This window comes from Chiloscyllium punctatum, chromosome 15 (assembly GCF_047496795.1).
Source record: "Chiloscyllium punctatum isolate Juve2018m chromosome 15, sChiPun1.3, whole genome shotgun sequence".
Classification (NCBI taxonomy): domain Eukaryota; kingdom Metazoa; phylum Chordata; class Chondrichthyes; order Orectolobiformes; family Hemiscylliidae; genus Chiloscyllium; species Chiloscyllium punctatum.
Window position 1 is genome coordinate 33,787,952 of NC_092753.1, and position 26,614 is coordinate 33,814,565.

General features: G+C 38.3%; 1 protein-coding gene across 1 annotated transcript in view; it reads right to left on the reverse strand.

Moving 5' to 3' along the window:
• Positions 1-4,693: 4,693 nt before the first annotated feature.
• Positions 4,694-26,614, reverse strand: part of ltn1 (listerin E3 ubiquitin protein ligase 1) — a 134,832-nt gene continuing 112,911 nt past the window's right edge. The window contains exons 24-30 of the mRNA XM_072584941.1: positions 25,080-25,160; positions 24,193-24,379; positions 20,314-20,485; positions 17,907-18,127; positions 12,603-12,797; positions 7,694-7,861; positions 4,694-4,990 (exon numbers count right to left, since the gene is read on the reverse strand). Coding sequence (XP_072441042.1) covers positions 4,928-4,990; positions 7,694-7,861; positions 12,603-12,797; positions 17,907-18,127; positions 20,314-20,485; positions 24,193-24,379; positions 25,080-25,160 — 1,087 coding nt within the window. The 3' untranslated portion in view covers positions 4,694-4,927. The remainder of the gene's footprint in view (positions 4,991-7,693; positions 7,862-12,602; positions 12,798-17,906; positions 18,128-20,313; positions 20,486-24,192; positions 24,380-25,079; positions 25,161-26,614) is intronic.

The following is a 26,614-nucleotide window of genomic DNA, read 5'->3' on the forward strand; positions in this document are numbered from 1 at the left end:
CGCCCTAATTTTTCTCACTAACCTCCTATGTGGGACTTTATCAAAAGCTTTCTTAAAGTCCAGGTACACTACATCTACTGGATCTCCCTCATCCATTTCAGAGTTACATCCTCAAAAAAAATCTTGTTTGATAGAAGCACCCCATTTGACAGCAGCACCTCTGCCCTACTGAACAAACATCAACAGGATATTGTCCGGTATTTTGTCCCGCCTTTCCAGGTCTTTTAGTTGCCCAAGTGATCGTGATCTTGTGCTGCAATACTAAACATTTTCACAACATAAAGCAATCATACCAACTCAACATTACTCTGAAATCTTTACTGGTCTTTTTGTTTATTTTGGTCCACTTAAGTGCATATAGGTACATTGTACTTCTGGGATAATGCAATCATTTTAAGGATTTTCAAGGACCCATTCTAATACACATTTCTCAACAGTAGGCCAACAGTTGGTCCACGTTCACATAGTGCATTTGTTCTTGGGCATTTTCTTCAGTATGGATTTTTTTCTTCCATTCTCACACCACTTTTTCAGTAACACCACATGACCTCTCTCACTGTAGCACAGTTCTGTGATAAGAAACCAGCTTTGTATTTCATCCATTTTGCACGAGGACTCAGTTCTGTTTATCATTCACCATGCATAAACTGCTGTGTGGGGTTACACATTCACTTGCATGCACCTTTTTGGCAAAACAACCCATATTGACTCCTTGCACAAATTTATTAGATGAGTAAAGCATGTTTTTTTTTGAGGCACAAAACAAAGGCCAATTCCAAATGCAAATATCGTATTTACTGGCAGAGAAATTCAGTTATGGCAGGTTGATTGATACATACCTATGATATATGATGTTGAAATCATGTGAAATCAAATTTCTCTATGTTAACAGGTCATTTACTATCATAGATTTGGCTACAGCTCCTTAATTCCAGGTAACAATTATGATTGATTTCTGAATACTTTATTTGATCTATCAATAAGGGATTTCAGGTTTATTAACTACCAGATAATGCAACAGTCCTTGCAGCTAAATACTTGGGTTATACTACAGAGCTACGTATATTTCTCAATAAGAATCAAGTATTATAAGATTGCACCAGTAGCTTTTATAAATCCTGAATCATTTGAATTAGCTTTATCACATTCTCATATATACCTTCAATTAATAATTTCATATTTACTCATTAATATTTTCAACAATGCTGCTAAAATCAATTCAAGCACATTGCAAATATTTTACATCACAAAAGCTTCCAATGCAGATTAATGTGTGTTAAAAGTGTAAAATGTATGTTTAAATCTCTTCTTCTTGATGGTATGATGCAGGTTTGTTGATGATACAGTTTATAATATACTAAGAAATCAGTTGGCTGTGTATTCGATAGCTTCATGAACAATTTTATATAAGTTTACACTCAACATATTCATAGGGTTTTAAGCTGTAGCTCTTGATCCTTCTATTTCTATTCCACAACAGCTGGACTCCTCATCCACATACATCTGCTAGCTTGAATAAGAATTCAAAGATAACATTTTAAATAAAATAAAATGCATAAAACTTGTATAAACCATGTTTAATTGTAACTTTTTTCCTTGCATCAACCTGGTTCAGTTGGTATTCTCTTGCTATATATATGAGAAAGTTGTATATTCCAAACACAGGCCAAAACTTGAGCACATAATTCAAAGTAACACCAAGTGATGCCACATTGTTGGAAGTTGTGTTCTTTAAAGCCCATGTTAAAATGATCTGTGGATGCAATATTCAAAAGAGCAGTTGGGTTTTCAAAGTGTTTTGGTCAGTACCCCTTCCTCAACTGTCACCAATGAGACAAGGTAACTGTTCAATTGCTTTTCATAACAAATCATTTCACTTCATAAGTAGTTCTTTACATGAGAAATATTTTGGAATATCTGAGAGACTGAAAAGTGTAAAATAATTCAGTTTCCGATTCTAAAATCTGATAATTTTTAAAAATTCAATCATGAGATGTGGGCATCATTGGCTGGGCCACTATTTATTGTCCATTCTTAGTTGCCCTTCATAAGGTGGTGGCAAGCTGCTACCTGAACTGCTGCAGTCCATTTGCTGTAGATTGACCCATAATGCATTTAAAGAGGGAATTCCAGGATTTTGACTCAGCAATAGTGAAGGAACAACATATTCATTTCCGAGTCAGGATGGTGAGTGGCTTGGAGAGGAGCTTGCAGGTGGTGATGTTCCTTATGTCTGCTGCCCTTGCCCTTCTAAATGGAAGAGGTCTTGGGTGTGGAAGGTGCAGTCTAAGGAGCCTTGGTGAATTTCTACAGTGTATCTTTTAGGCGATATATACAGCTGCTACTGAGATTGGTGCTGGAGGGAGTGGATTCTTGTGAACATGGTGCCTATCAAACATGTTAACTTTGTCCTGGATGGCGTCAAGCTTTTTGAGCATTCTTGAAGTTGCACTCATCCAGGCAAGTGGGAGAATTCTATCACACTAATGATGTGCCTCGCAGATGGTGGACTGGCTATAGGGGGTAAAGAGGTGAGTTGCTCACTGCAGGATACCCAGTTTCTGCCCTGCTGTTGTAGCCACTGTAGTTATATGGCTAGCCCAGTTTGAGTTTCTGGTCAATGGAATCCCCCAGCATATTGATAGTGGGGATTCAGTTAGGATAATGTCATTGAATGTTAAGTAATGATAGTAAGATTCTATTGTGTAACATTATCCTAAAAGAATTAGAATTATAAAATATTTCCATGAGATTTTTATGTATGGTAGCTTAAAATGTGCACCTGAACATTTTCTCTTTTGCTAGTTGGAATGCTAATTAGTACCTAAATTGAAACAGCAAAGGACGTAGATGACTGCTGTTAAGCTTGTGTAGTCTCACCACATAGGCCTACATTTTACTTTTGGATGTCGGTTTGCTCGCTGAGCTGAAAGGTTCATTTCCAGACATTTCGTAACCCTACTAGATAACATCTTCAGTGGGCCTCAGATGAAGCACTGCTGAAAATTCCTGCTTTCTATTTGTTTTGTTTAGTGATGACAAAGGTGTCATCCACGTAGCGGACCCAAAGTTTTGGTTGGATGGTTGGCAGAGTTGTTTGATCAAGCCTTCGCATTACTGCCTCTGCTAAGAATCCTAATATCGGTGATTCCATATTGTTTATTTATTGTCATCACTAAACAGAACAAATTAGAGAAAACCTACAAGACCATCAATAATATCCTTACTGGCATAAAATTCACTAAAGAGGAGGAAAGCAACAACAAACTGCCAGAGCAGAGGAAAATCACCTATACTATGTATTCAAAAAGAATGGGTACCCAATGAACACAGTCCGCCAATTTCTCAGCGATAAACCCAAACAAGCGGACAAAACACGTCCAGAAACCCTAGCCACTCTCCCCTACATCAAAGACATCTCAAAAATGACTGCCAGACTACTCAGACCCCTTGGCATCATAGTAACCCACCAACACACTAAAACAGCAGCTAATGAACTTGAAAAACCCTATACAGACAACAACCAAAACTAATGTCACTTACAAAATACCGTGCAAGGACTGTCACAAACACTACATTGTACAAACAGGCACAAAAATAGCCACCAGGATACATGAACACCAACTAGCCACAAAAAGACATGACTCTCTCTCACTAGTATCCTTACATACGGATGAGGAAGGACACCACTTCAACTGGGACAACACATCCATCCTAGGACAAGCCAAATAAAGACACGCATGAGAATTCCTCGAAGCACAGCATTCCAACCAGAACTCTATCAACAAACACATCGAGTTAGACCCCATCTACCACCCCCTGAGGAAAGGAACAGGAAGTGACTTCACCACAGGAAATAACATCACCAACCGAAAGAAACCCAAACGTATAAATAGAAAGCAGGAATTTTCAGCCGTGCTTCGCCTGAGGCCCACTAAAGATCTTACCTAGTAGGGTGACGAAACATCTGGAAATGAACCTTCAAACTCAGCAAGCAAACCTACATCCAAAACCTCAACCTATGCTACAAATCTTCTCAAAACTAGCTAAGTTTTACATATAGCTTTGTGAAGTAGGGGATCGTACAGCGCTTCTAAAGTGGTAGCCCTGCATCCAAACAGGTTATTGTGGATTTGCAGATTGAAATTAGAATTGAAATTTGCATCAACACTGCTTGGTTTGGAGGAAGAATTGCTGGAAAGTTTGTTCAGCTACAACAAAGTGTTGAAATTGATGACCTTCATAATATTAATATGAATGCTAATCTGGATAATTATTGTATGAGGCTTAATTAAGACTGAAAACTATAGGTAGAACAAAACTAATTGCTGCAGGCATTACTCATTTACACTACAGAATACACTTCATTTTTCGGAATATTACTAACAATAAAGATTCATATCACAATATTTGAATTAGAAGGAAGTTGACGGCAATGATATTAAAACCACCTTGTTTTACTGGATGGTAAGAATGATGTGAATGCTTGGTTAACCTACTGATGAGTGAAAAAAATACATTATCCTACAACATGAGGGAATAAAAAAAAATTCATTCTGACAACACTTTTGTGCATTTATTCCCCAGTAGCTGATCCACAATAGCACCAATTAAGAAAAATAGGCAAATTGCCATTAACCAGAAAGACAATTGGAGCATGGAGACTTATCTTAAAATAAATTGGTAAATAATCTTTTTTATATATTACCATTCATTTAATTGATAAATTTAATTTTGGAAAATTACTGATGCTTTTTAGTCAGGTGTTAATTCACATAAATACACCAAGATTATAGTTTGGATTAGAGGCTAAGTGTACAAATATACTGTGAAATTCTGCTGTGATATTCAATTATTGCCACTTGTTGACCCTCAAAATGCCCTTGATTGGCGCATGGCGCTTTATCAGAAGAACAGCCAAACTGTCTCAAAAGAACGTCTCTCGACATAGTGGGCATGATGATTTGTTGCTTGAAGTAAACCACCTGTACTGTAAACAAAAAATTTAAAAGTTAGTAAATAGATTATTTAATACTAATGAAGAAAAATATAAAAACATTGCAAACATTGGTTCAGCAAGTCTGTGGCACTTTCAGAGCTTAAAAGCACGTTTTTTTTCTAAACATAAGCACAATCAAATTCTTCCTCATTTTAACTTTAATTTTCAATTATAGATAAATATCACAAAGAGAAATACAGGAAGTTTCAGCTATATGATTGTCCATTCATTTGAATCCCAGAATATTTTCAAAGATTGCATTAATCAGTTTTGCTGCACTGTGCACACATTGTCTCTTCAGTGCCAGATAACGTTGATAGATATTAAAGGTTTCCTAGTCCAGATGATTTGTATATATGATGTCAGAAGAAAGAATGAAAGATATACTGCCAAATTTTTATCTTGTTTCCATTATTTATTTACACTTCACTGATACTTGTCCATGTTTGAAAATCTCAACCTCACAGTAGAAATTAGTGCAATCTTACCATTCATATGCAGTAGTATCGCAGTCCAAAGAAAATTACTGCTTTTAGCATAACACTGAATAGTAACAATCTACTTTTTTTATTAAATATTACTTAGTGATTTTAACAAGTTGTGGATTTTTTCAGACAAAACAATTTGACAACAGTGAAACATTTCAGAACGATCTGAAGAAATGAGAAAAATTAGAAAATAAAACTGAAGACTACTAAAAAAGTTGAATGAATGGCCAGAAAGACAAATAAATTCCAAGGGGGTTAGAAAATTTTAACAATCCATTAGTAATGTTCATGATAGTGAAGAATAAGTGCAGTTCTTTAAAGCCAAATATTTACATTTTTGCAACATTTCATTATTGGAGAAAAAGTTAATTTCTTTGTCATTATTCAAGCAAACAGCTGAAATTATGCAGCAGCACAGGTGTATGGTGACACAATAATTTAAAACATTTGAATTTTAATATATGTAAGGTAAAACAATCGGATTGAATTAATGAATGTTACATTTGCCTCACACTTGATTGTGACCAACTTCTTAAGGAAACCTACTTTTATTTATTAAACGTGAAACCTTTATTCATCTTCTCAAGCAACAACAACCAGGATCAAAGTGCTAGCTAAAGTCATGTGACATCAGAACATTCTATACAAAAATGTCAAAGGATCAACCTATTTTTATTAATGGTGGATTGGTTCAATTTTGATATAGCAGCCTTTCAAATATGCATGTAACAGAACATATTAGGTGTTTATTGAGAATCACTCTCACCTCCAAAACAGGTGGTAGAGCAAACAGAAAGAAGAAGCATGAACAATGGAAGACTTCTATTTTAATGAAGGTGAACTAAAAGGAAAATAGTACATTTAAAGTTTAAAAATTAAGGACAAATATATGATGTGGATAAGGAGGTAAGTGCTGCAAAGGTTTTTGTGTTTTTGATTAAAATTTCCCTTTAAATTTTATGTTAGTTAAAATAAATTGATAGTTGTTGCACTGACAAAACAACAAATGCTATTTGAATACCTTTAATGCAACAATAAATCAATGTGTGAACTTAAAGCTTACAAGTTCATTAGCCCACCAAGAAAGTGAACCACATGTGTGTTTCTGAAAAGCAATAGCTTCAAGACTATTGTTAACATCCAGTTGTGTACGATTTGAGCCAATGACTTAATGATTTTAGCCTGGGTCTTTAGACTACTGGTCCAATAGTATTTAGTAGTTCACCACCACACCTCACAAAAGAAGAAATAAAAAGCTTTTGTAAAATAAAAGTTGCAAAATTAGCATTGCATTTCCATTTATGCTATGCACCCTGATGCTTCAAAGTTGCAAATTCTCACAAGGGAGCAAAAAAACTGAATAAAAATGTGGTTTTAAAAATTCAAAGGAGTTGGTGTCAGATTCGCATACCGTAAAATGGTGAAGTTCATGTATATCAGAGAGCAAACAAAGGATTGATTTCAAAACCCAACTGGTCTATGAATGGTTTTCAAAGATGGGAATAAGTCACCCATAACTGGGCTTGTTTACACATGACTTCATTCTTGCATTACTGGTTACCTCCTAATGCTAAGGTGGACAATACATGCTGTTAACTCATTTAAAAATGGTCACCGTTTACAATTTCACTGTTTGTGACATTGTGACAGGAACACTCACTTATGAGTTGCGGGACTTTCCAGTGTTTGAACTGGAATTCATTCTGTAATTATTCTAAGGTGAAAGATTTAAAAGGGACCTAAGAGGCAACATTTTCACATATGTATAGAACAAGCTGCCAGAGAAAGCGGCGGAGACTGGTACAATTACAACATTTAAAAAGCATCTGAATAGGAAGGTACATGAATAGGAAGGGTTTAGATGGATATAGGTCAAATGCTGGCAAATGGGACTACATTAATTGAGGATATCTGATTGACATGGGTCAGTTGAACCTAAGGGTCAGTTTCCATGCTGTACATCTCTATGACTGTTAAAACAGAGGAAAAGCATAGTATATACTTGCCCTATTAAAGAATAATACATAACATAAAATTGTCTATGATGCATTATTGGTGAAAGGAATAATTATTAAAAAAAATATAAAGACCTTTTGATGTCCACAATTCTCCTGATACCAATATGGAAGCTACAACTTGAAAAAGATTCTGATTACTGATATTATTGACAACTTTTAAATTTGTTTTTCAAGTTTAAACAACTTACCAAGCAGGCCGAGTGGAACTTTTTTTTGCAGGTTCTGCAGGCTTTCTTCGGAAGCGAATAGTTAGAGCCATGGATTACTGAGAAGCAGATCATGCATTCCTCTGTTCCTTCAAATCGTTTGTCAACATTGCTCTTCCACAATGCAAGGCCTTCTATGATGCTACCATTCTATGGAAAAACCACATGAAGCAATAAAGCTGTATTGTTAATTAGGAATGTTCCAGAAACTACAATAATCTCTGTCAGTAAACAAGTTTTTAAACCATTTTAAATGGGGCCAAATGGCATACTCCTACTCTTGATGTCACTACCAATCAATCAACTTCTCATTTTAATTGAGGTTCATGGGAAGGACCTATCTGCTCCAATAAAGTGGGTTGGTATTTTAAATATTGTCATGAGGTTTCATTGTTATTCAACATTTTGAATTTAACTATGGAAAGCCAAGTTTCCCGAACCTCTGAAAACTTGGCAGTTACACACAGGTGGATCGTGGAGGTTCAATGTCTTTCCCCTTATATAGTGGATTCCATGTACTGGCCTGAGCAATTTCCCAACATCAGAAAACACCCACCAACTACCACCCTGCCATTTCACCCAACAAGATGAGATTTTTGATCCACATCCTTGGATTGCACTTCCTCACTCCAGATTGGCTCATACTCTCCTGCTTTCCCATCCAAGTGGAAACCAAGCCTGTCAGTCAGGCAGTTTCTGGGTAAAGAACCTGTGGATGACACTATCAGATGGTAAGTAGTAAGAGGTGTAGGGAATTTAGCACATCGAGACACTGAGTCACTGTTGAATAATATCGTAGCCGATTTGATTCTTAACTTCATTGTTCTGTCTGTCTCCCATTACCCATTGCTCATTTTAGATCAAAACTCTGCGGAACTCAGGGTTGAGTAAATCCAATGGGCATTCAGTGAACCTGGTTCCAGTTTTCACAATGAAAGAGAACTCCAAAGACTAACTGGCCATTTGAGAGATGGAATCCCTCCTCAGCTCAGCTTTAACTATTAGGTCCATCACTAAAGGTGTGCAAAGGAAAAACATTTCCGTGGGATTTAAACAAAAATTAGATAGTTTATGGGTTTGTGCTTACTCTGGCCACGCAGCTACTTAAATGTCTTAACTCACCTTACAGAAGCATTATAAAACATAACCAAGGCAAAAATATTATATTGAAGATTTTATATACCATGTATATGCAAATGTTGTACTACGACCACATTAAAGCAAGTAGTTTGATTTTACAAGGCTCCCAGAACCACTCTACCTGACATGATAGTTTTGTAATTTTGCTTAAAGATAAGACTTTTATTCTTTCATTCTCCTGACCCAATTTTTTTTTGCAAAATTATTTAGTTGATAATGAAATCTAATTTTTTTTTTGTTAATTCCTACTGATGATTAACAGCTGTACCAGAAGGTCTCTAAAGAACAGTCCATTGATCAGGTAGTAAATGGCCATGAGTAAGGCTCCCTTTTCTTCTCGTGGTAGTGGAGGCAATATTACGAGGTCTCAGCAGTCTATTGTCTAAGCAGCCTCTGTTCATGTGAGAATCTCAAGATCAAGTGCTGGCAAATTGTTTAACTCTATTCCCATCTGAAGTTTCACACTCACTTTGGAATGGAGGTCAAGAGCTGAAACACTAGCACATTTTCTGCTCTCTAGTTCAAGAGCACAAAACGTCCAAACTGTTATAAATCTTGAATTTGTTAGGTCAGTTGAGACTAGGACACCACTTTTTGCAGGAGGAAAAATATCTTTGCCCTGAAGTTTTTCCCCTGAACTTGGCCTCCCTTATGGTTACAGGATTAGGACTGGACAAGCTGTGGTTTAAAAGACCAGTTGTCATCCCAGAAATGAGATTTGAGTCCCCAGAGTATGGAGATTAGAACAGGTAAGAGCATGTTTGTGGTCAGTGCATTTCATTTGGATGGCCAAGATACCCCTTTGGAGAGTGAAGTACTCCTATGGGCATGGCCCGATAAAACCTTTGGCAATGATCCTTAAGGGCAGGGGTGAGGCTGGCACCTGGCATCTTTTCCATTTAGGGGTGGAGGGGGAAGGGGGAGTGAAAGATTCTGGGCTCTCCAGAAAATTGTGCACAAATGGTGCAGAAAACTCTTGGGACTGTCAAACATGTCAACCTGTCAACAAGTGTCAAGGTCTCAAAATACAGAAGTTACTAATGGAGCAGAAACTGAACTGAACAAATAAAAACTGTGGCCACAACAGCAGGACTTAGGCAGAGAATTCTGCAGCAAGTAACACCTCCCGACTCCTGTAAACCTATCCAGTCATGTCAGGAGTGTGATAGAATACTCTCGACTTGCCTGGATGAGTGCGATGCTAACAACACCAACACGAACAAGCTCAACACCAACCAGGGCAAAGAAGCCCAATAGATTGGCACCCTATCTAACACCTTCAATATTCACTATCAACATACAGTGAATACTATCTTCAAGATGTACTGCAGCACCCTGTCAAGGATAATTAGGCATAGGTAATAAATGCTGGTCGAACCAGTGGCACTCATATCCTTGTGACTGAATATAAGGTTATGATAACAATACTTTCCTCAATAGAGTGCAGACTGCAATCGATCTACATTTTTTCTGGCTTGGTGCATGGGTACTTGTAGAAAGCGAGGATTGCAAATGCTGGAGATCAGAGTCGAAAAGTGCGGTGCTGGAAAAGCACAGCAGGTCAGGCAGCATCTGAGAAGCAGCAGAGTTGATGTTTTGAACATAAGCTCTTCATTCGTAATAAAGAGTTTATGCTCAAAATGTCGACTCTCCTGCTCCTCGGATACTACCTGACCGGCTGTGTTTTTCTAGCACAGCAATCTTCGGCATGGGTACTCATGAATTTTTAAAATTCATTCTTTGGATATAGATGTAACTGGCTCAGTATTAGCTATCCCCAGGTGCCCTTGAGAACTGGTGGTGATTTGCCATTTTGAACTTATGCAGGCTTGTGCTGTAGGGACATCTATCGTGCTGGTAGGGAGAGAGTTCCAGAATTTTGACTCAGTGACAGTGAAGCAATTGTGAATTATTCAAGTCAGAATAGTGGCTTGAAGAGGAACTTGCAGGTGATGATGTCTCATGTGTCTGCTGCCCTTATCCTTCTAGATGATAGAGGTCATGGGTTTGGAATGTGCTGTCTAAAGATCCTTGGTTAATTGCTCCCTTTCCACCCATCAGACTTTATGGAGTGAAGGAATCAAAAGATGTACCTAAGATATACTAAATTAGACGGCAAAAATTCGAGGTTTTCCTCCACTATTATAACCTACCAATAGTAAGCCAACATAGGTGACTAAATATCTGTATTTGACTAACTGATGCACATGTAAACTCCTCAAACACTCATGTTCCTGCGCACTGTGTTAACATAAAAACTATTCTTCTTTTAATATGACTCAAAGGTTCTAGATGTACAGTGAAATCCAACTCCAAGTTCCCTTTAAAGGTGCTTTTACTTTCCACATGTGTCCCCACCTCAAATCTTAACAAATAACAAGATCAACAAAATCCCTTGGAGGCGACAGCAATCCCAAGAACTGATGAAATAAAAAGTACATACACCATCTTTGTCCACTGGATGGTTTTACAGTTTGCATAAACTGGTAAGGAAAGGTTAATACTTAGAATGAAAAATTAACATACTATTTATTGTGAATTCTCTACCTAGTGTCAGGCTTTTAAATCAGCATGTATAAAGTTCAGAGTTTTCCCATGATTTGATTGAACCTATACTGCATTTCACCATTTTTAAAAACTGATACCTTCAAAAATGGTATAACCTAGGCAGACTGAGGAAATTTATTAACAAACAAAAAGGAGGGTTGATGTATATTCCAAGTGTAGGCCTTGGAAGTATAGCTCCATTTTGGAGCTGATAAAAAAGGGAGTTTTGCTGTCATCCAAGGGGAGTAATACCTTCTCAGAAAACAAATACAAGTGTTAAAAAATCCTAAAACACGGTACTGTTAATATTTTAGGAACCTCCATAATGTTAGGATTACTCCAGTCAGCTTAAAAAAAAGATTCCTGATGAAGGGCCTTTGCCTGAAGGGGTTTCGTATGCTTTCCTTTATTGGTCAGAGTATTGAGTACAGGAGTTGGGAGGTCATGTTGCAGCTGTACAGGACATTGGTCAGGCCATGGTTGGAATATTGTGTGCAATTCTGGTCTCCTTCCTATTGGAAAGATGTTGTGAAACTTGAAAGGGTTCAGAAAAGATTTACAAGAATGCTGCCAGGATTGGAGGATCTGAGCTACAAGGAGAGGCTGAACAGGCTGGGGCTGTTTTCCCTGGAGTGTCAGAGGCTGAGGGGTGACCTAACAGAAGTTGACAAAATTATGAGGGGCATGGATAGGATACATGGGCAAAATCTTTTCCCTGGGGTCGGGGCGTCCAGAACTAGAGGCGTCCAGAACTAGAGGCGTCCAGAACTAGAGGCGTCCAGAACTGGTACAATTGCAACATTTAAAAGGCATTTGGATGGGTATATGAATAGGAAGGGTTTGGAGGGATATGGGCCGGGTGCTGGCAGGTGGGACGAGATTGGGTTGGGATATCTGGTCAGCATGGATCGGTTGGACCGAAGGGTCTGTTTCCATGCTGTACATCTCTATGACTCTATGACATAACCTTGTTAAAGGAGTAGTATCGTCACACCTGTGTAGTTTAGACAGATTAAAAGAAAGTAAAGAACACGTCTCATGCTTTAGCCACAGGAGAAAATAATTCTAAAATATTGAGAAACAAGGGAAAGGAACACTTGAAATCAATTTTCAGTAAAAGTCAATCTTGTTATTAATGTAGGTTAGTTTGAACAGATGTTAAAATAACGTTAAAATAACGAATTTGTGTGTGATCTTACAGTACCTGAAGATTAAGAAATGTATTTAGTTGCAACATCCAGTGGCGCCACTGCTGGACAGCCACACCAACTCGCTTCCCACTTTCTACAGTGATTGATCCAAGGGGATAGTTTGTTGGTAACTGTATAATGAGCTCAATGAATATGTCATCCACAGAATAAGTAGCAAGTACCTCTCGGGCCACAGGACGAGCTTTCACCTAATAAAAAAAAAATTTTAAAAAGTGATTTAATTTTTTTTTGAAAACAGGCTCTTAGAACAGGCTATAAATGTACTAAAAACTATGAAAATGTGCTCTAGTAATCTAATCAAGCTTTTAAATGATCAAAGAAATGGTACAGATTAACTGCATGGCAGAAGGATTTACTCATAATATTGACTAGAATGGCAATTTTGATCAATCAGAAATGCAAATCAGTGACTATCATGTGTTTCTAAGCACAATAGTAGGATCAACCAAGGCTAGTTACAATGAAGGTTGAAGAGTGATATTACGAACTAATGTCTCCAATCCTTTGGGAATATAACTGGTAGAAAGAAAACGTGGTGAATGCATCATGAAACTCGACATAGAACTCTAGGCATAATCATGTGGGCTATTTACAATTTATAATTATTTGTTCTAAAAATATAACACTTTTTAACATTAACTTCTTAGCAGATGTGGCGTCGATGTTGTTTGTAAAACTGCATTCACTCTAGGTTGGTTTGTTAGTACTCATGTGAAACATAAATGCCTGGTTCTTTGTAACATTGCCAAGAAGATCTGCTGTCTTGACGTTGATTTTTGTAGTAATGACTGCAGTTCTCCAACTGTGCAAATAGCTTAAAAATGAAATAGCATGTTACGAGCATAAGTGTACACAAATGATAATAACATACACACTGGTTGTCAGCGTGAGCTTGTTGAACAAATATTTAATATATGCACATATTTGATTTTGATGGAGTAGAGGTAGAGTAATAGAGATGTACAGCACAGAAACAGACCCTTTGGTCCAACTCGTCAATGTTGACTAGATATCCCAACCCAATCTAGTCCCACTTGCCAGCACCTGGCCCATATCCCTCGAAATCCTTCCTATTCATATACCCAATGGCGCAATTGTACTAGCCTCCACCACTTCCTCTGGCAGCTCACTCCATACACGCACCACCCTCTGTGAGAAAAAGTTGCCTCTCAGGTCTCTTTTATATCTTTCCCCTCTCACCCAAAACCTATGCTTTCTAGTTTTGGACCCCCTGACCCTAAGGAAAATACTTTGTCTATTTATCCCACCCATGCCCCTCATGATTTTAAGGTCACCCCTCAGCCTCTGACGCTCCAGGGAAAACAGCTCTAGTCTATTCAACCGCTCCCTATAGGTCAAATCCTCCAAACCTGGCAATATCCTTGTAAATCTTTTCTGAACCCTTTCAAGTTTCATAACATCTTTCCGATAGGAAGGAGACCAGAATTGCATGCAATATTCCAACAGTGGTCTAACCAATGTCCTGTACAGCCGCATCAAGACCTCCCAACTCCTGTACTCCATACTCTGACCAATAAAGGAAAGCGTACCAAACACCTTCTTCACTATCCTATCTACCTGCGACCCCTCTTTCAAGGAGCTATGATCCTGCATTCCAAGGTCTTTTTGTTCAGCAATACTCCCGAGGACTTTACCATTAAGTGTATAAGTCCTGCTAAGATTTGCTTTCCCAAAATGCAGTACCTCACATTTATCTGAATTTAAACTCCATCTGCCACTTCTCAGCCCATTGGCCAACCTGGTCAAGATCCTGTTGTAATCAGTGGTAACCTTCTTTGCTGTCCATTGCTGATAGAAAATCAGCAAACTTACTAACTATACCTCTTATACTCACATCCAAATCATTTATATAAATTATGAAAAGTAGTGGACCCAGCACCGATCCTTGTGGCACTCCACTGGTATTAAGAACATATAAAAATAGCAATGATAAAATTGGTGTCATAGTCCAGGAAAAATGACAGAGCATTTCCACAGCTTATTGGCCTGTTGGTATAAATGAATTTTGTCCTCTGCAGAATTTAGGTGTTTAAAAGAGATAGAAAGTGCTATTCAAAGAGCAATCGTACATTTAAGTGACCCCAAATCTCAATCCATTTTGATATTCAGCACAGAAACACATAATTTGGCATTTATGCTGTACATGAGTACTACCAAACCAAACCAGAGTGAATGCAGATTTACAAACTACATTTACATCCTACCTGCCAAGAGTTATATTAAAAAGTGTGATATATATTAAATTTACATTAAAAATATTCTGAGATATTTATGCCTAGAACTTCAAGTTGAGTTTGCATCCTTTGTCCCTGGCAGTGTGGGTGTCACATGTTGTTCATTTACTTTAGCATGGCACAGTCTGACTCTATATCAGGGTGCTGCTCCTCATAACATCGAAATATCAGAATTGAAACAAGTGTTGGTCCATCTTACCATAAACTCTTTCATCAGTTCTCCCTTATCATCATTTTGACAATTACATCATTCTGATGTCCTCAGTTATGTTTGGTGTCAAGTTGTGGACAGTGTATTATGATGATCAAGAAGACATGGCTCAGTGAATACTACCGTTGACACCCGGTCTAGTACTGCTATCAACATTGCAGCTGGTAATTTCTTTCCTTTGTTTTTATTTGGCAAAGTAAATATTTACCTTTAAAGTGAGTGAGACCATAGCTAACAGAACTATGTACCGGTCTCATCACAATTGACATCTTTAAGCTGCAGAAGCAACACATTTTCTAGTCACTTTTCTGCAGCTGCGACATTTCACTTTTTGTTTGAACAGTGGATCCCTATGTTGTGATATGAATTTCATTTGAGAAGCCGCTCTTTCAGGAAATAAAATCAAGCATGCATATAGTGTTTCAGCTCAATATTTGGCTTTATTATGTTAGAAAGGGCCACAGGGAAGCACACACTTTCTGAAGCCAGCACAAATGTGCCTCTCTAACCTTCATCCATGTGCTTTTTCTCTCTCTGGATTGGAACTTTGATAGCAGTCCTTCATTCTGTTAGAGAGTCATACAGCATGGAAACAGATCCATTGGTCCAACTCATCCATGCCAACCTAACCAGTCCCAAACTAAACTAGTCCTACTTGTCTGTGTTTGGCCCATATCCCTCTAAACTTTTCATATTCATGAACCTATCCAAAAGACTTTTAAATGTTGTAATTTGATTGCATGTAGCATTTCCTCTGGCAGTTCATTCTATATATGAACCACCCTCTCTGTGAAAAAGATGACCCTCAGGTCACTTTTAAATTTTTCTCCTCTCACCTTAAAAAATGCCCTCTAGTTTTAAACTCCCATGCCCTAGGGAGTTGGGTAGACCTTGGCTATTCATCAATGCCCCTCATGTTTAATAACTTCTATAAAGGTTACCCCTCAACCTCCTATGCTCCAGTGAAACCCTCCAGTTCTGTTAACATCCAAGTAAGTCTTTTCTAAACTCTCTCCAATTTAATAATATCTTTTCTATGGCAGGGCGACCATAACTGTATATAGTACTCCAAAAGTGGCCTCACCTATGTCCTGCACAACCTCAATGTAATGTCACAACTCCTATATTCAAATGGTCTGAGCAATGAAGGCAAGCATGCTACATGCTACATGCCTTCTAACTACCCTGTCTACCCATGACGGAACTTTCAAAGAACCAAAGTACCTCCAAGTCTCTTCATTCAACAACACGACTCAGGGTCCTACCATTAACTGCACCATTAAAAGTCTTGCCCTCATCTGTTTTACCAAATTGCGACTCTCGCATTTATCCAAATTAAACTCCATCTTCACTCCTCAGTCCATGAGCCTAATTGAATAAGATCCCTTTGTAATCTTAGATAACCTTCTTCACTGTCGACTATACCACCAATTTTGGTGTCATCCACAAACTTACTAATCATGCTCCCCGAATTCTCATCCAAATTGTTTATATAAATGACAAAAGTGAACCCAGCACCAATCACTGCAGAACACTGCTGGTCACAATCATACTGTCAAGCCAATTTGTATCTAACTGGCCAGCTCTCCCTAAATCCAATATGATTTAACTTTACTAATTATTCTCCCATTCGCAACTTTGTCAAAGGCTTTACTAACGGCAAGGTATTGGAGGTGTGTTTTGGGAGATCAGGGTGCAATACTAGAGAGTGCTGCCTCAGCTTGAGCAACTTGTCTATTTTGTTCAGAGCAAAGTTTCGTGTTGAGGCTCTTCAGTCTTTGGCTTTCTTGCCACATTTGCTGCTGCACTTAGTTGTGATTAATTGAAAAGTTAACACTTACAATTAGTTAGAAGGGCCTAAAGATTAAAGGTAACTGCATTCTAAACAAGTTTACGTCATAATGACATGGAGGAGGCAACTTGGCTCAACAAGTCCACGCTTGTTCTCTGTAAAGCAATCCAATAAGGTCCAATCCCTGCTTCATCCCCAAAGCCTTGCAAGTTTAGTTCTCTCAAATGCCTTCCATTCAATTTTCTTTAGAAATCATAATTGTCTTCCCTTCTTTTATTTCTAGAGAGAGGAAGCTCCAGATCACTTTCAATTGCTGCACAAAGAAATTCTTCCTCAGGTTGTTCTGATTTTCTTGGCTAAATCCTTACATTTATGACCATTATGATGTTTTTGCATCATCAGCTGATGTCAAGATCTTTTCTCTGTGCACCTTGTCTAAACTGTCATTGTCTTGTACATCTCCATCAGATTTCCCCTGTCACAACCCAGCTTCTTCAATCTAATTTTTCAGCTGAAATCCCTCCTCCTTGGAACTGTACTGTTAAATCTATACTACATCCCCTCGAGGATCCTCACAATCTAACTCAAGTGTGGTGACCAGAACTGGATATATGCAATACTCTAGTTGGGGCCCAACCAGAGATTTATAAAGGTTCATCATAACTTTCCTGCTTTTGTACTCAAAATCTTGATTTATGAAGCTCACAATCTCTCAAGCTGTCCAGGCTTCAACAATCTGTGCACGTGAACGTTTCCAGGACCCTCTGTCACTGTACATTCTTTAGAACCGTTGCATGAAGACTATATTGCTTCTCCCAAACCTTTCTGCCAAAATGCATCACTTTCCATCTGTTATTGGTCTGGTCCATTCTGCTAGCCTATCTTTTTTTCCTGTTGCTAACATAAGAGCTGACACTGAATAATAGCTGGCGTGCTTAATACATTATAGGCAGTGTCTCGGTAATTGACATAAATTATCGCAAGTATAGCTTTTCATACAGCAAAATTGAATTTTGAATACATTAAAAAGATTACTAACCACCATGCTCTTGAATGACTGTGTACTGGTTTGCACAGCTGAAATTTCCTGTGAAGAAAGGACATTGCTAACATATCTACTTGTGTATTTATCCACTGTGCTGGATACACGCTTGTCTTGATTATTCCACCAAAGTCGAACTGTGGCTGGCAAGTCTTCCAATACGCTGTAATACACTGCACAAGCCAACTTGGGAATCTCTGTGTCCAAGGTTTCTGGCTCTAGCAAAAAAAACCTTATGTCTTAATCTAACACTTAGTAAAGTTGTCTTGAAAACTAAAAATCAAAATTTAAATTACTTAAAAACAAAAATAGAGATGGTTAATACATAAACGTCTGTAGCAGATTTATTTACCACAACAACAGTCTGTACCTATATAGTGCCTTTACTGTCAAAATAGATCCTAAATGGCTTCACAGGAGCGTAAACAGACTAGAGTAAATAACCATCACCAAGCCAAAGAAATCTGAAGCAAAAACAGAAATTGCTGGAGAAACTCAGCAAGCCTGGCAGCATCAGTGGACAGAAAACACAGTCAACATTTCAGGTCAAGTGACCCTTCTTCCGAAGTGAAGAAACATTAGAATAGGTGACTAAACTTTGATGGAAGGTAACTTTTAAGCAGTATCTTAAAAAAGTGGGAGGTTCTGAAAGAACAGCCAAATTTTAATTAAGCTGCAAGCTGAAGCAGAGATGGCGATAGAGAATTATTGCATAATGATATATGATTGTTCAAAAATTAAAAATCATGATTATTTAAAAAGAAAAGGAGCAAAAATCAGGTAACTATAGACAAGATAGCTTAATGTGTTGAATTGGAAAAATGTTAGGGTCTAATACGAAGAATGTAATAGCAGAGAATTTAGAAATGCATAACATAATCAAGTAGAGTCAGCATGGCTTTGTGAAGGTGAAATCATGCCTAACATGTTTACTAGCATTCTTTGAGAAGGTAAGAAGTAGGATAGATAAAGGGGAAGCACTGGATGTAAAATATTTTTTTCCCAGAAGGCATTTGACGAAGGACACCACAGAGTCTGCAAAGGCATATAGGCAGGTTAGGTAATTGGGCAAAATCTTGACAGATGGAATATGTGCAAATATAATGTGAAAACTTAAGGTTATGCATTTTGGCAGGAAAAATAGAAAAACTATTAGTCAAATGGAGAAAGATGGCAGAAAGCTTTGGATCAGGGGGATTTGGCAGTCCTTATCCACAAATCACAAAAAGCTAATGTTCATGTTCAACGGGTAATAAGGAAGGCAAACGGAAAGTTAGGCATTATTTCAAAAGGGAATGAAGGTTTTGCTAAAATTACACAAGGCACCAGTCAAACCATAGTTGGAATACTGTGAATAGTTTTGGGTGCTTTATCTAAGGAAAGGCATACTAGCATTGAAGTTGTAGGCGGCACAGTGGTTAGCACTGCTGCCTCACACAGCGCCAGAGACCCGGGTTCAATTCCCGCCTCAGGCGACTGTGTGGAGCTTTTGCACATTCTCCCAGTGTCTGCGTGGGTTTCCTCCGGGTGCTCCGGTTTCCTCCCACAGTCCAAAAATGTGTGTACGTTAGGTGAATTGGCCATGCTAAATTGCCCGTAGAGTTAGGTGAAGAGGTAAATGTAGGGGAATGGGTCTGGGTGCGTTGTGCTTCGGCGGGTTGGTGTGGACTTGTTGGGCCAAAGAGCCGGTTTCCACACTAAGTAATCTAAATGTAGAAAAGTTAGTCCAGAGAAGGCTCACTATGCTGACACCAGGTATTGAGAAACTAAATTGTGAGGTAAGAGTGAGTAGTCTGGGCCTGTACTTGTTAAAATATAAAAGAATGAGGGTCAACATTGAAACATACAAGATTCTTAAATGGACTTGACAGGGTAGTTGCAGAAAGATTGTTTATCTTAGTGGGAGTGCCAAGTGATAGAAGGTATAACTTCAGAATAAGGGTTGCACATTTAAGACAGAGATGCTGAGGAACTTCTTCTCTCAGTGAATATGTGGAAATCTATACGACAGGAGGCTGATGAGGCTCGGACATTAAGTTTTCTCAAGGCTGAGAGACAGCCTTTTTAATCAGTAAGGGAATCAAGGATTATGGAGAAAAGGCAAAAAAGGAGTTGTAGATTATCTAATCAGCTATGATCTTAATGAATGGCAGATAATACCCAATGGGCTGAATGGCCCACTTCTGCTCCTATGTTTTATGGTCTTCTAAAGGAAGGGCATTTCATGGGAGTCCCACAATGTTATCAACAGTCCAGATAAAGTAAATTACTCAGTCCTCAAATTTATTTAACCATCAACCGTTGGAAAAATCATAACATAATGTCAGGGAGTCTTTGAGCAAAAGTCAGTGCTGCTTTAATGGATTTTAGTGTATATTTCTTTTATCTTCATTTCTATTTATACCTTTGAGAAGAATGGTATGTTTTTCACTGAATAGTGTCCGTTGACCTTTACTGGTAGAATCAGCACTCTGTCCAGAAATAGTTGGATTTTCTGGCATCAATCTGAAGAGATGTTGCAGTAATTTGTGTAGGCATTTACTTTTGCGAAGATAAGTTGCATATATGGCCCGCAACTAGAGAACAGAAAAAAAAGGTCATTTCATAAAAATATTCGATATATGTTATCTTTGTTCCCATCATCTTGCCAAATAAAAATGGTGATGCAATTACAATTATTTCAGGTCTGTTAAATTATCAATTTTTAAGTGGAAACAGTAAAATCATTTATTTGCTTTAACTGGATTATGCTACTTAACTTTATACAGCAACAATGGACAGTTCTATAATTTCAGAGATACTTCTCCATGATTCAAAGATTAAATTAGATTACTTAGAGTGTGGAAACAGACCCTTCGGCCCAACAAGTCCACACTGACCCTCCGAAGAGCAACCCACCCAGGCCCATTCCCCTACATTTACCCCTTAGCCTAACACTACGGGCAATTTAGTATGGCCAATTCACTTAACCTGCACATTTTTGGACTGTGGGAGGAAACCGGAGCACCTGGAGGAAACCCACACAGACACGGAGAGAATGTGCAAACTCCACACAGACAATTGCCTGAGGCGGGAATTGTGAGGCAGCAGTGCCAACCACTGTGCCACCATGCCACCCGTGCTAGATATTACACTAAACACTTAGAAAACATGATCAATTCATATTACAGTTTGCAATAGTTCTGAGCGGGAAAACTCACAAGAGTTTTGCATATGGTTCAGTAGAGAACAGGAAAGGAAATCTTAAGACATAAAATCCCAAGTTATAAGAATGGCTTCGAAATAACAATTTTCTTTCCATTGATTAGATAAAGAAAGACACACTTCAACTTCTAGCATTAAAAGTGCATACATTGCAGCTTTAATTTTTTTTAAAAATTGTGATCATATATGCAAAATGCATGCAAAATTAATAAAGTTTCAAGTGAAAGATTTAGAAAACATACTTGACTCCCATTAAAATCAGTTTGTACTATGTCATGAATTGCATTAATGCATCTTTCTCGCTCAGTAAACAAAGTGAAAAGGTGCATCAATATACTGACTTTCATGTCGAGAAAAAGATTGCATTTTTCAAGTGCAATCTTTGTTTTAGTATACAGGTAGTTATGGGATAAACTCATGTTTTGGCAGTGCGACTTGGCTATAGCGTCACTGAAGAATTAGGAAACAATATTTTCAAGAATGCTTACCTCTGGTCACAATAGCACGATTCCAAGAGGAATCGGTTCGCGTGCTTCGTTCTGCACTTGCGCCGATGGCTGTGCTGAAAATTCCATGCCATTCTGCGCATGCACCCGAGTCCACCCCATTCTGTGCATGTGTGATGTCTGCGCCAGCCTTTGTACGGTTCTGCGCATGTGCAATGTCAGCACTGTTTTTGTGCTGTGCGCATGTGCTCTGTGAGAGGTACTGTACAGAGAGCAGCTTTCTTACGTTTTTTAAATGTACCGTGTTTAATTTTATTTTGATTTGTTAACAAATATGATTTCAACCTTCATTCAGGCTGTGCTATACTTTGCGTTAGACTTTTGAGCCATTGTGAGTGATATTTTTTGCGGGTCTGTCCCAAGCCCACTTTTCCCATAGACCCCACAATTTCTATTAAGTGATTTTCTATTAAGCAAGGTTGTGCCGGAACACAACTATGGCATTAAAGGAGAACTACCTGTAGGAAATACAGGGAACAAGCTTTGCACAGCAAGGCTTGAATAGCAGCAATGCAATAATGTGGATAATGAGAATGGTTGTGGAATAAATGCTGACTGACACACTGAGAAGACCTCGTCTCTTCATTTTCAAAAAGTGCCATAGGAGATTTTTGTGCAAATCTGAGAGATGGAGTCTCTATCTGCTTTTGAGCATATTAAAATAAACATAGATCACAAAGAACAAAAGGAGAACAAAGACAGAAAAATCTGTAAAAACAGTGTAGTCAACAACTATGAAGAATCATTTTGGTCATATACATTTCAGGCCTGATCCAGACACAGTGGCACCTTCCTTTCCAGATACGGTCTGACCTGTTTTGTGTTCCCAATTTTCTACATTCTACAATGTAGGGAAATAGATGGTGACACCTTGCAAAATGTCCATTTACAGAGGAGGAAGTGCTGTATGTCTTGAAACAGATAAAGGTGGATAAATCCCCAGGACCTGATCAGGTGTACCCGAGAACTCTGTGGGAAGCTAGAGAAGTGATTGCTGGGCCTCATGCTAAGATATTTGTATCAACGATAATCACAGGTGAGGTGAATGCCACTGTTTAAGAAGGGTGGTAAGAACAAGCCAGGGAACTATAGACCAGTGAGCCTGACGTCGGTGGTGGGCAAGTTGTTGGAGGGAATCCTGAGGGACAGGATGTACATGTATTTAGAAAGGCAAGGACTGATTCGGGATAGTCAACATGGCTTTGTGTGTGGGAAATCATGTCTCACAAACTTGATTGAGTTTTTTGAAGAAGTAACAAAGAGGATTGATGAGGTCAAAGCGGTAGATATGATCTATATGGACTTCAGTCAGGCATTCGACAAGGTTCCCCATGGGAGACTGGTGAGCAAGGTTAGATCTCATGGAATACAGGGAGAACCCGCCATTTGGATACAGAACTGGCTCAAAAGGTAGAAGACAGAGGGTGGTGGTGGAGGGTTGTTTTTCAGACTGGAAGCCTGTGACCAGTGGACACAAGGATCGGTGCTGGGTCCACTACTTTTCATCATTTATATAAATGATTTGGATGCGAGCATAAGAGGTACAGTTAGTAAGTTGCAGATGACACCAAAATTGGAGGTGTAGTGGACAGCAAAGGAGGTTACCTCAGATTACAACAGGATCTTCACCAGATGGGCCACTGGCCTGAGAAGTGGCAGATGGAGATTAATTTAGATAAATGTGAGGTGCTGCATTTTGGGAAAGCAAATCTTAGCAGGACTTATACACTTAATGGTAAGGTCCTAGGGAGTGTTGCTGAACAAACAGACCTTGGAGTGCAGATTCATAGCTCCTTGAAAGTGGAGTCGCAGATAGATAGGATAGTGAAAAGCGTTTGGTATGCTTTCTTTTATTGGTCAGAGTATTGAATACAGGAGTTGGGAGGTCATGTTGCAGCTGTACAAGACATTGGTTAGGCCACTTTTAGAATATTGCGTGCAGTTCTGGTTTCCTTCCTATCGGAAAGTTGATGTGAAACTTGAAAGGGTTCAGAAAAGATTTACAAGGATGTTGCCAATGAAGGAGGATTTGAGCTATAGGGAGAAGTTGAATAGGCTAGGGCTGTTTTCCCTGGAGCGTCAGAGGCTGAGGGGTGACCTTATAGAGGTTTACAAAATTATGAGGGGCATGGATAGGATAAATAGACAAAGTCTTTTCCCTGGGGTGGGGGGAGTCTTGAACTAGAGGGCATAGGTTCAGGGTGAGGGGGGAAAGATGTAAAAGAGACCTAAGGGGCAACGTTTTCACACAGAGGGTGGTACAGGTAAGGAATGAGCTCGCAGAGGAAGTGGAGGAGCCTAGTACAATTGCAACATTTAAAAGGCATTTGGATGGGTATATAAATAGGAAGGGTTTGGAGGGATATGGGCTGGATACTGGCAGGTGGGACTAGATTGGGTTGGGATGGACTGAAGGGTCTGTTTCCATGCTGTATATCTCTATGACTACAAAATGTTTATTTAGTGCCAATTTTCCATTACCACATGATGATTTGTAATTTTAAACAGTAAGATAAATTTACAAAACACGGTAACATGTTGCAGAATACTTGCACTCTAATCCCCATATCTACCTCAGATGGAGATGCTTTGAAAAATGTTAGAAGAAGCTTCCATGTAAGCAGATATCCCAGAACAGAATAATAAGCTTCACTTAGTGGTTTAATATCTGTGTGCTCTCCAACTGGAATGTTATAGAAAATATTCTCCAAATCTTCCTCCCGAATACCAATTACTGACATAAGTGCTGCAGGTGGTGATCTGAAGGGAGAGAAAGGAAATCTTAAAAGTCTATGCAAGATTAACATGACCACTACCTTAGGGAAACTGTTAATTGGCTCATCTGACCTTTGCTTAATTATGACAATTTCAAGAGTAATTTGAGATTAGAACCTTCCACAAGAAAATAAACAAGCCCCACTTCAAGGAATAATGGAATTATAATTAATTTGTAGTGTTCATAGAACAAAAATACTCTGAGTTAACTAATCAGCAACAAACTGCTTAGTACATTCATGGGGGTTTTTGTAAAGCTCTGCAAAACAGTAAAACTTGGAAGGCAAATGCATATTCATGCTATAGTCACAAATAAATAACCAAAATATCTTATTCACTTGAAGGTTCTTTTGGTTTATACTCTTCCTAAATTTTGTGGTGATCCTTAATGTTGACAACAATAGCACATTTAAATGTTGGAAATGATGAACTATCACAAAACAGATTCCATTACAGGACAGAAACAAACTTAAACAGCAGTTCTATCCATGACTAGGACTTGCAGGAACTTGAAGTAGCTCTAGGATAGACTACAGTAAGATGGAACTCAATTCTTAGCGGCACTTAAAGTCTAAGCATTTTCTTCACCAATTGTAAGAATATTGGAAGAACAATGAAAAGCAATCAAGAGGTCAAAGTTACTTAAAAAAAAACTGCTCAGAGAAAGAGTTAGGCCACTACTCACAAAACATATTCTTCATCATTCCCATTGTCATCATATGATTTCAAATATTCATTGTCAAAGGCAGGTAGTCCTGGCATTAACCTGAGGATTACAATCGAAAGCAAATCAGTCAGAAGGTTTGTTATTTTATTCTCAGAATGTGTTATTTGATCTGCTAACTTGTTTTTTGCCAGTATTTTTCATTCTTACTTCAGTTTTACATCGTTCATAATTTTTGAAAAATGATTATCCCCCTTCCAGAACAAGGGAAAAAAAAATTTGAATTTGAAGTTCATTTTCATATGTTTGTCTTGTTTAATATAAATATACAGTACAAGGCTAAACATCATAAATACTTCTATGCATCTAAAGTTTATTTTAAAATCAGATTCTTGCTTCCTTCTTTAAAACATAAAATTAGATTTAAACAAAAAAGGTTTCAAAAATAAATTGTTGCCTTTATCATTGTGATATCATACACTGGGAGGTTTCCCAATGAGTGTTAGGACAACCATAACCTGCCTCAGCCATTTCGCACAGTAAATTCCTGAATAAATTTCTGTTTATGGAGGATATTTTAACAGAGCAAAAGGCAAGACAAACACCACTTTCCAACAACCACTGTCGCCTCAGTGACAGCTGTAGCAATTGTTAGAAAAAGAACTTCCAATCTTAGCTAGATTGCTCAGGTAGAAACTGAATAGCAGTTAATTGCTGCACAGGGCAAGTGAAAAGTCAACAGGAAAACCAATATGTACCACTCTTGTATACACTCCGGAAATATTCTGGGAACAGACTCAAATAGCCCAAGGGACAGTGCAAAAGAAAATCAATCTTTAATTGGGAATGTATTGATAGCTTGTTAAAGAATACTCTATTGCACATTTAAAAACATACTACTCTAGTCAGCAAACTGAAACTGCTGACTGGAACTGATTCATATTTACGTCAGCAGGTGTACTGTTGCAGCAGATTACCAAACACATTCTTTGAATGTAGTGTTGAGATTAAACACTGACAATTGCTCTGGGGAAGATGGCACCTGTACAAGCCAAAAGCCAAAATAAGGGAGATATGTTTGTTCCATTAAAACAAGGAATAAGGTTTGATTCATTGAATCAATAATTGTAGTTTGATTCAATGATTCAACGAATACAGTTTGTTTCATTGAATGAAAGCGTTAAGCTTGACCCATTGAATGAATGAATGAGAGAAGCTCTACTCATTGAATTGACAAGTGCAGCCTCTTTCATTGAATGAACGTGTGCAGTTTCATTCACGTCAGCAGGTGTCCTGTTGCAGCAGATTACCAAACACATTCTTTGAATGTAGTGTTGAGATTAAACACTGACAATTGCTCTGGGGAAGGTGGCACCTGTACAAGCCAACAGAGCTCATACAGAATTCCTGGCGGGGTATTATGCTAGTGCTGTTGGGAGGACATTAAATTAACTTGGCAGAGGTATGTGAACCAACAGAGAGTACCAGACAGGAATATCAGGGAACACAAGATGCTTGGAGAGATGAATACCACTTGTATAGAGAATAGAAAGTCA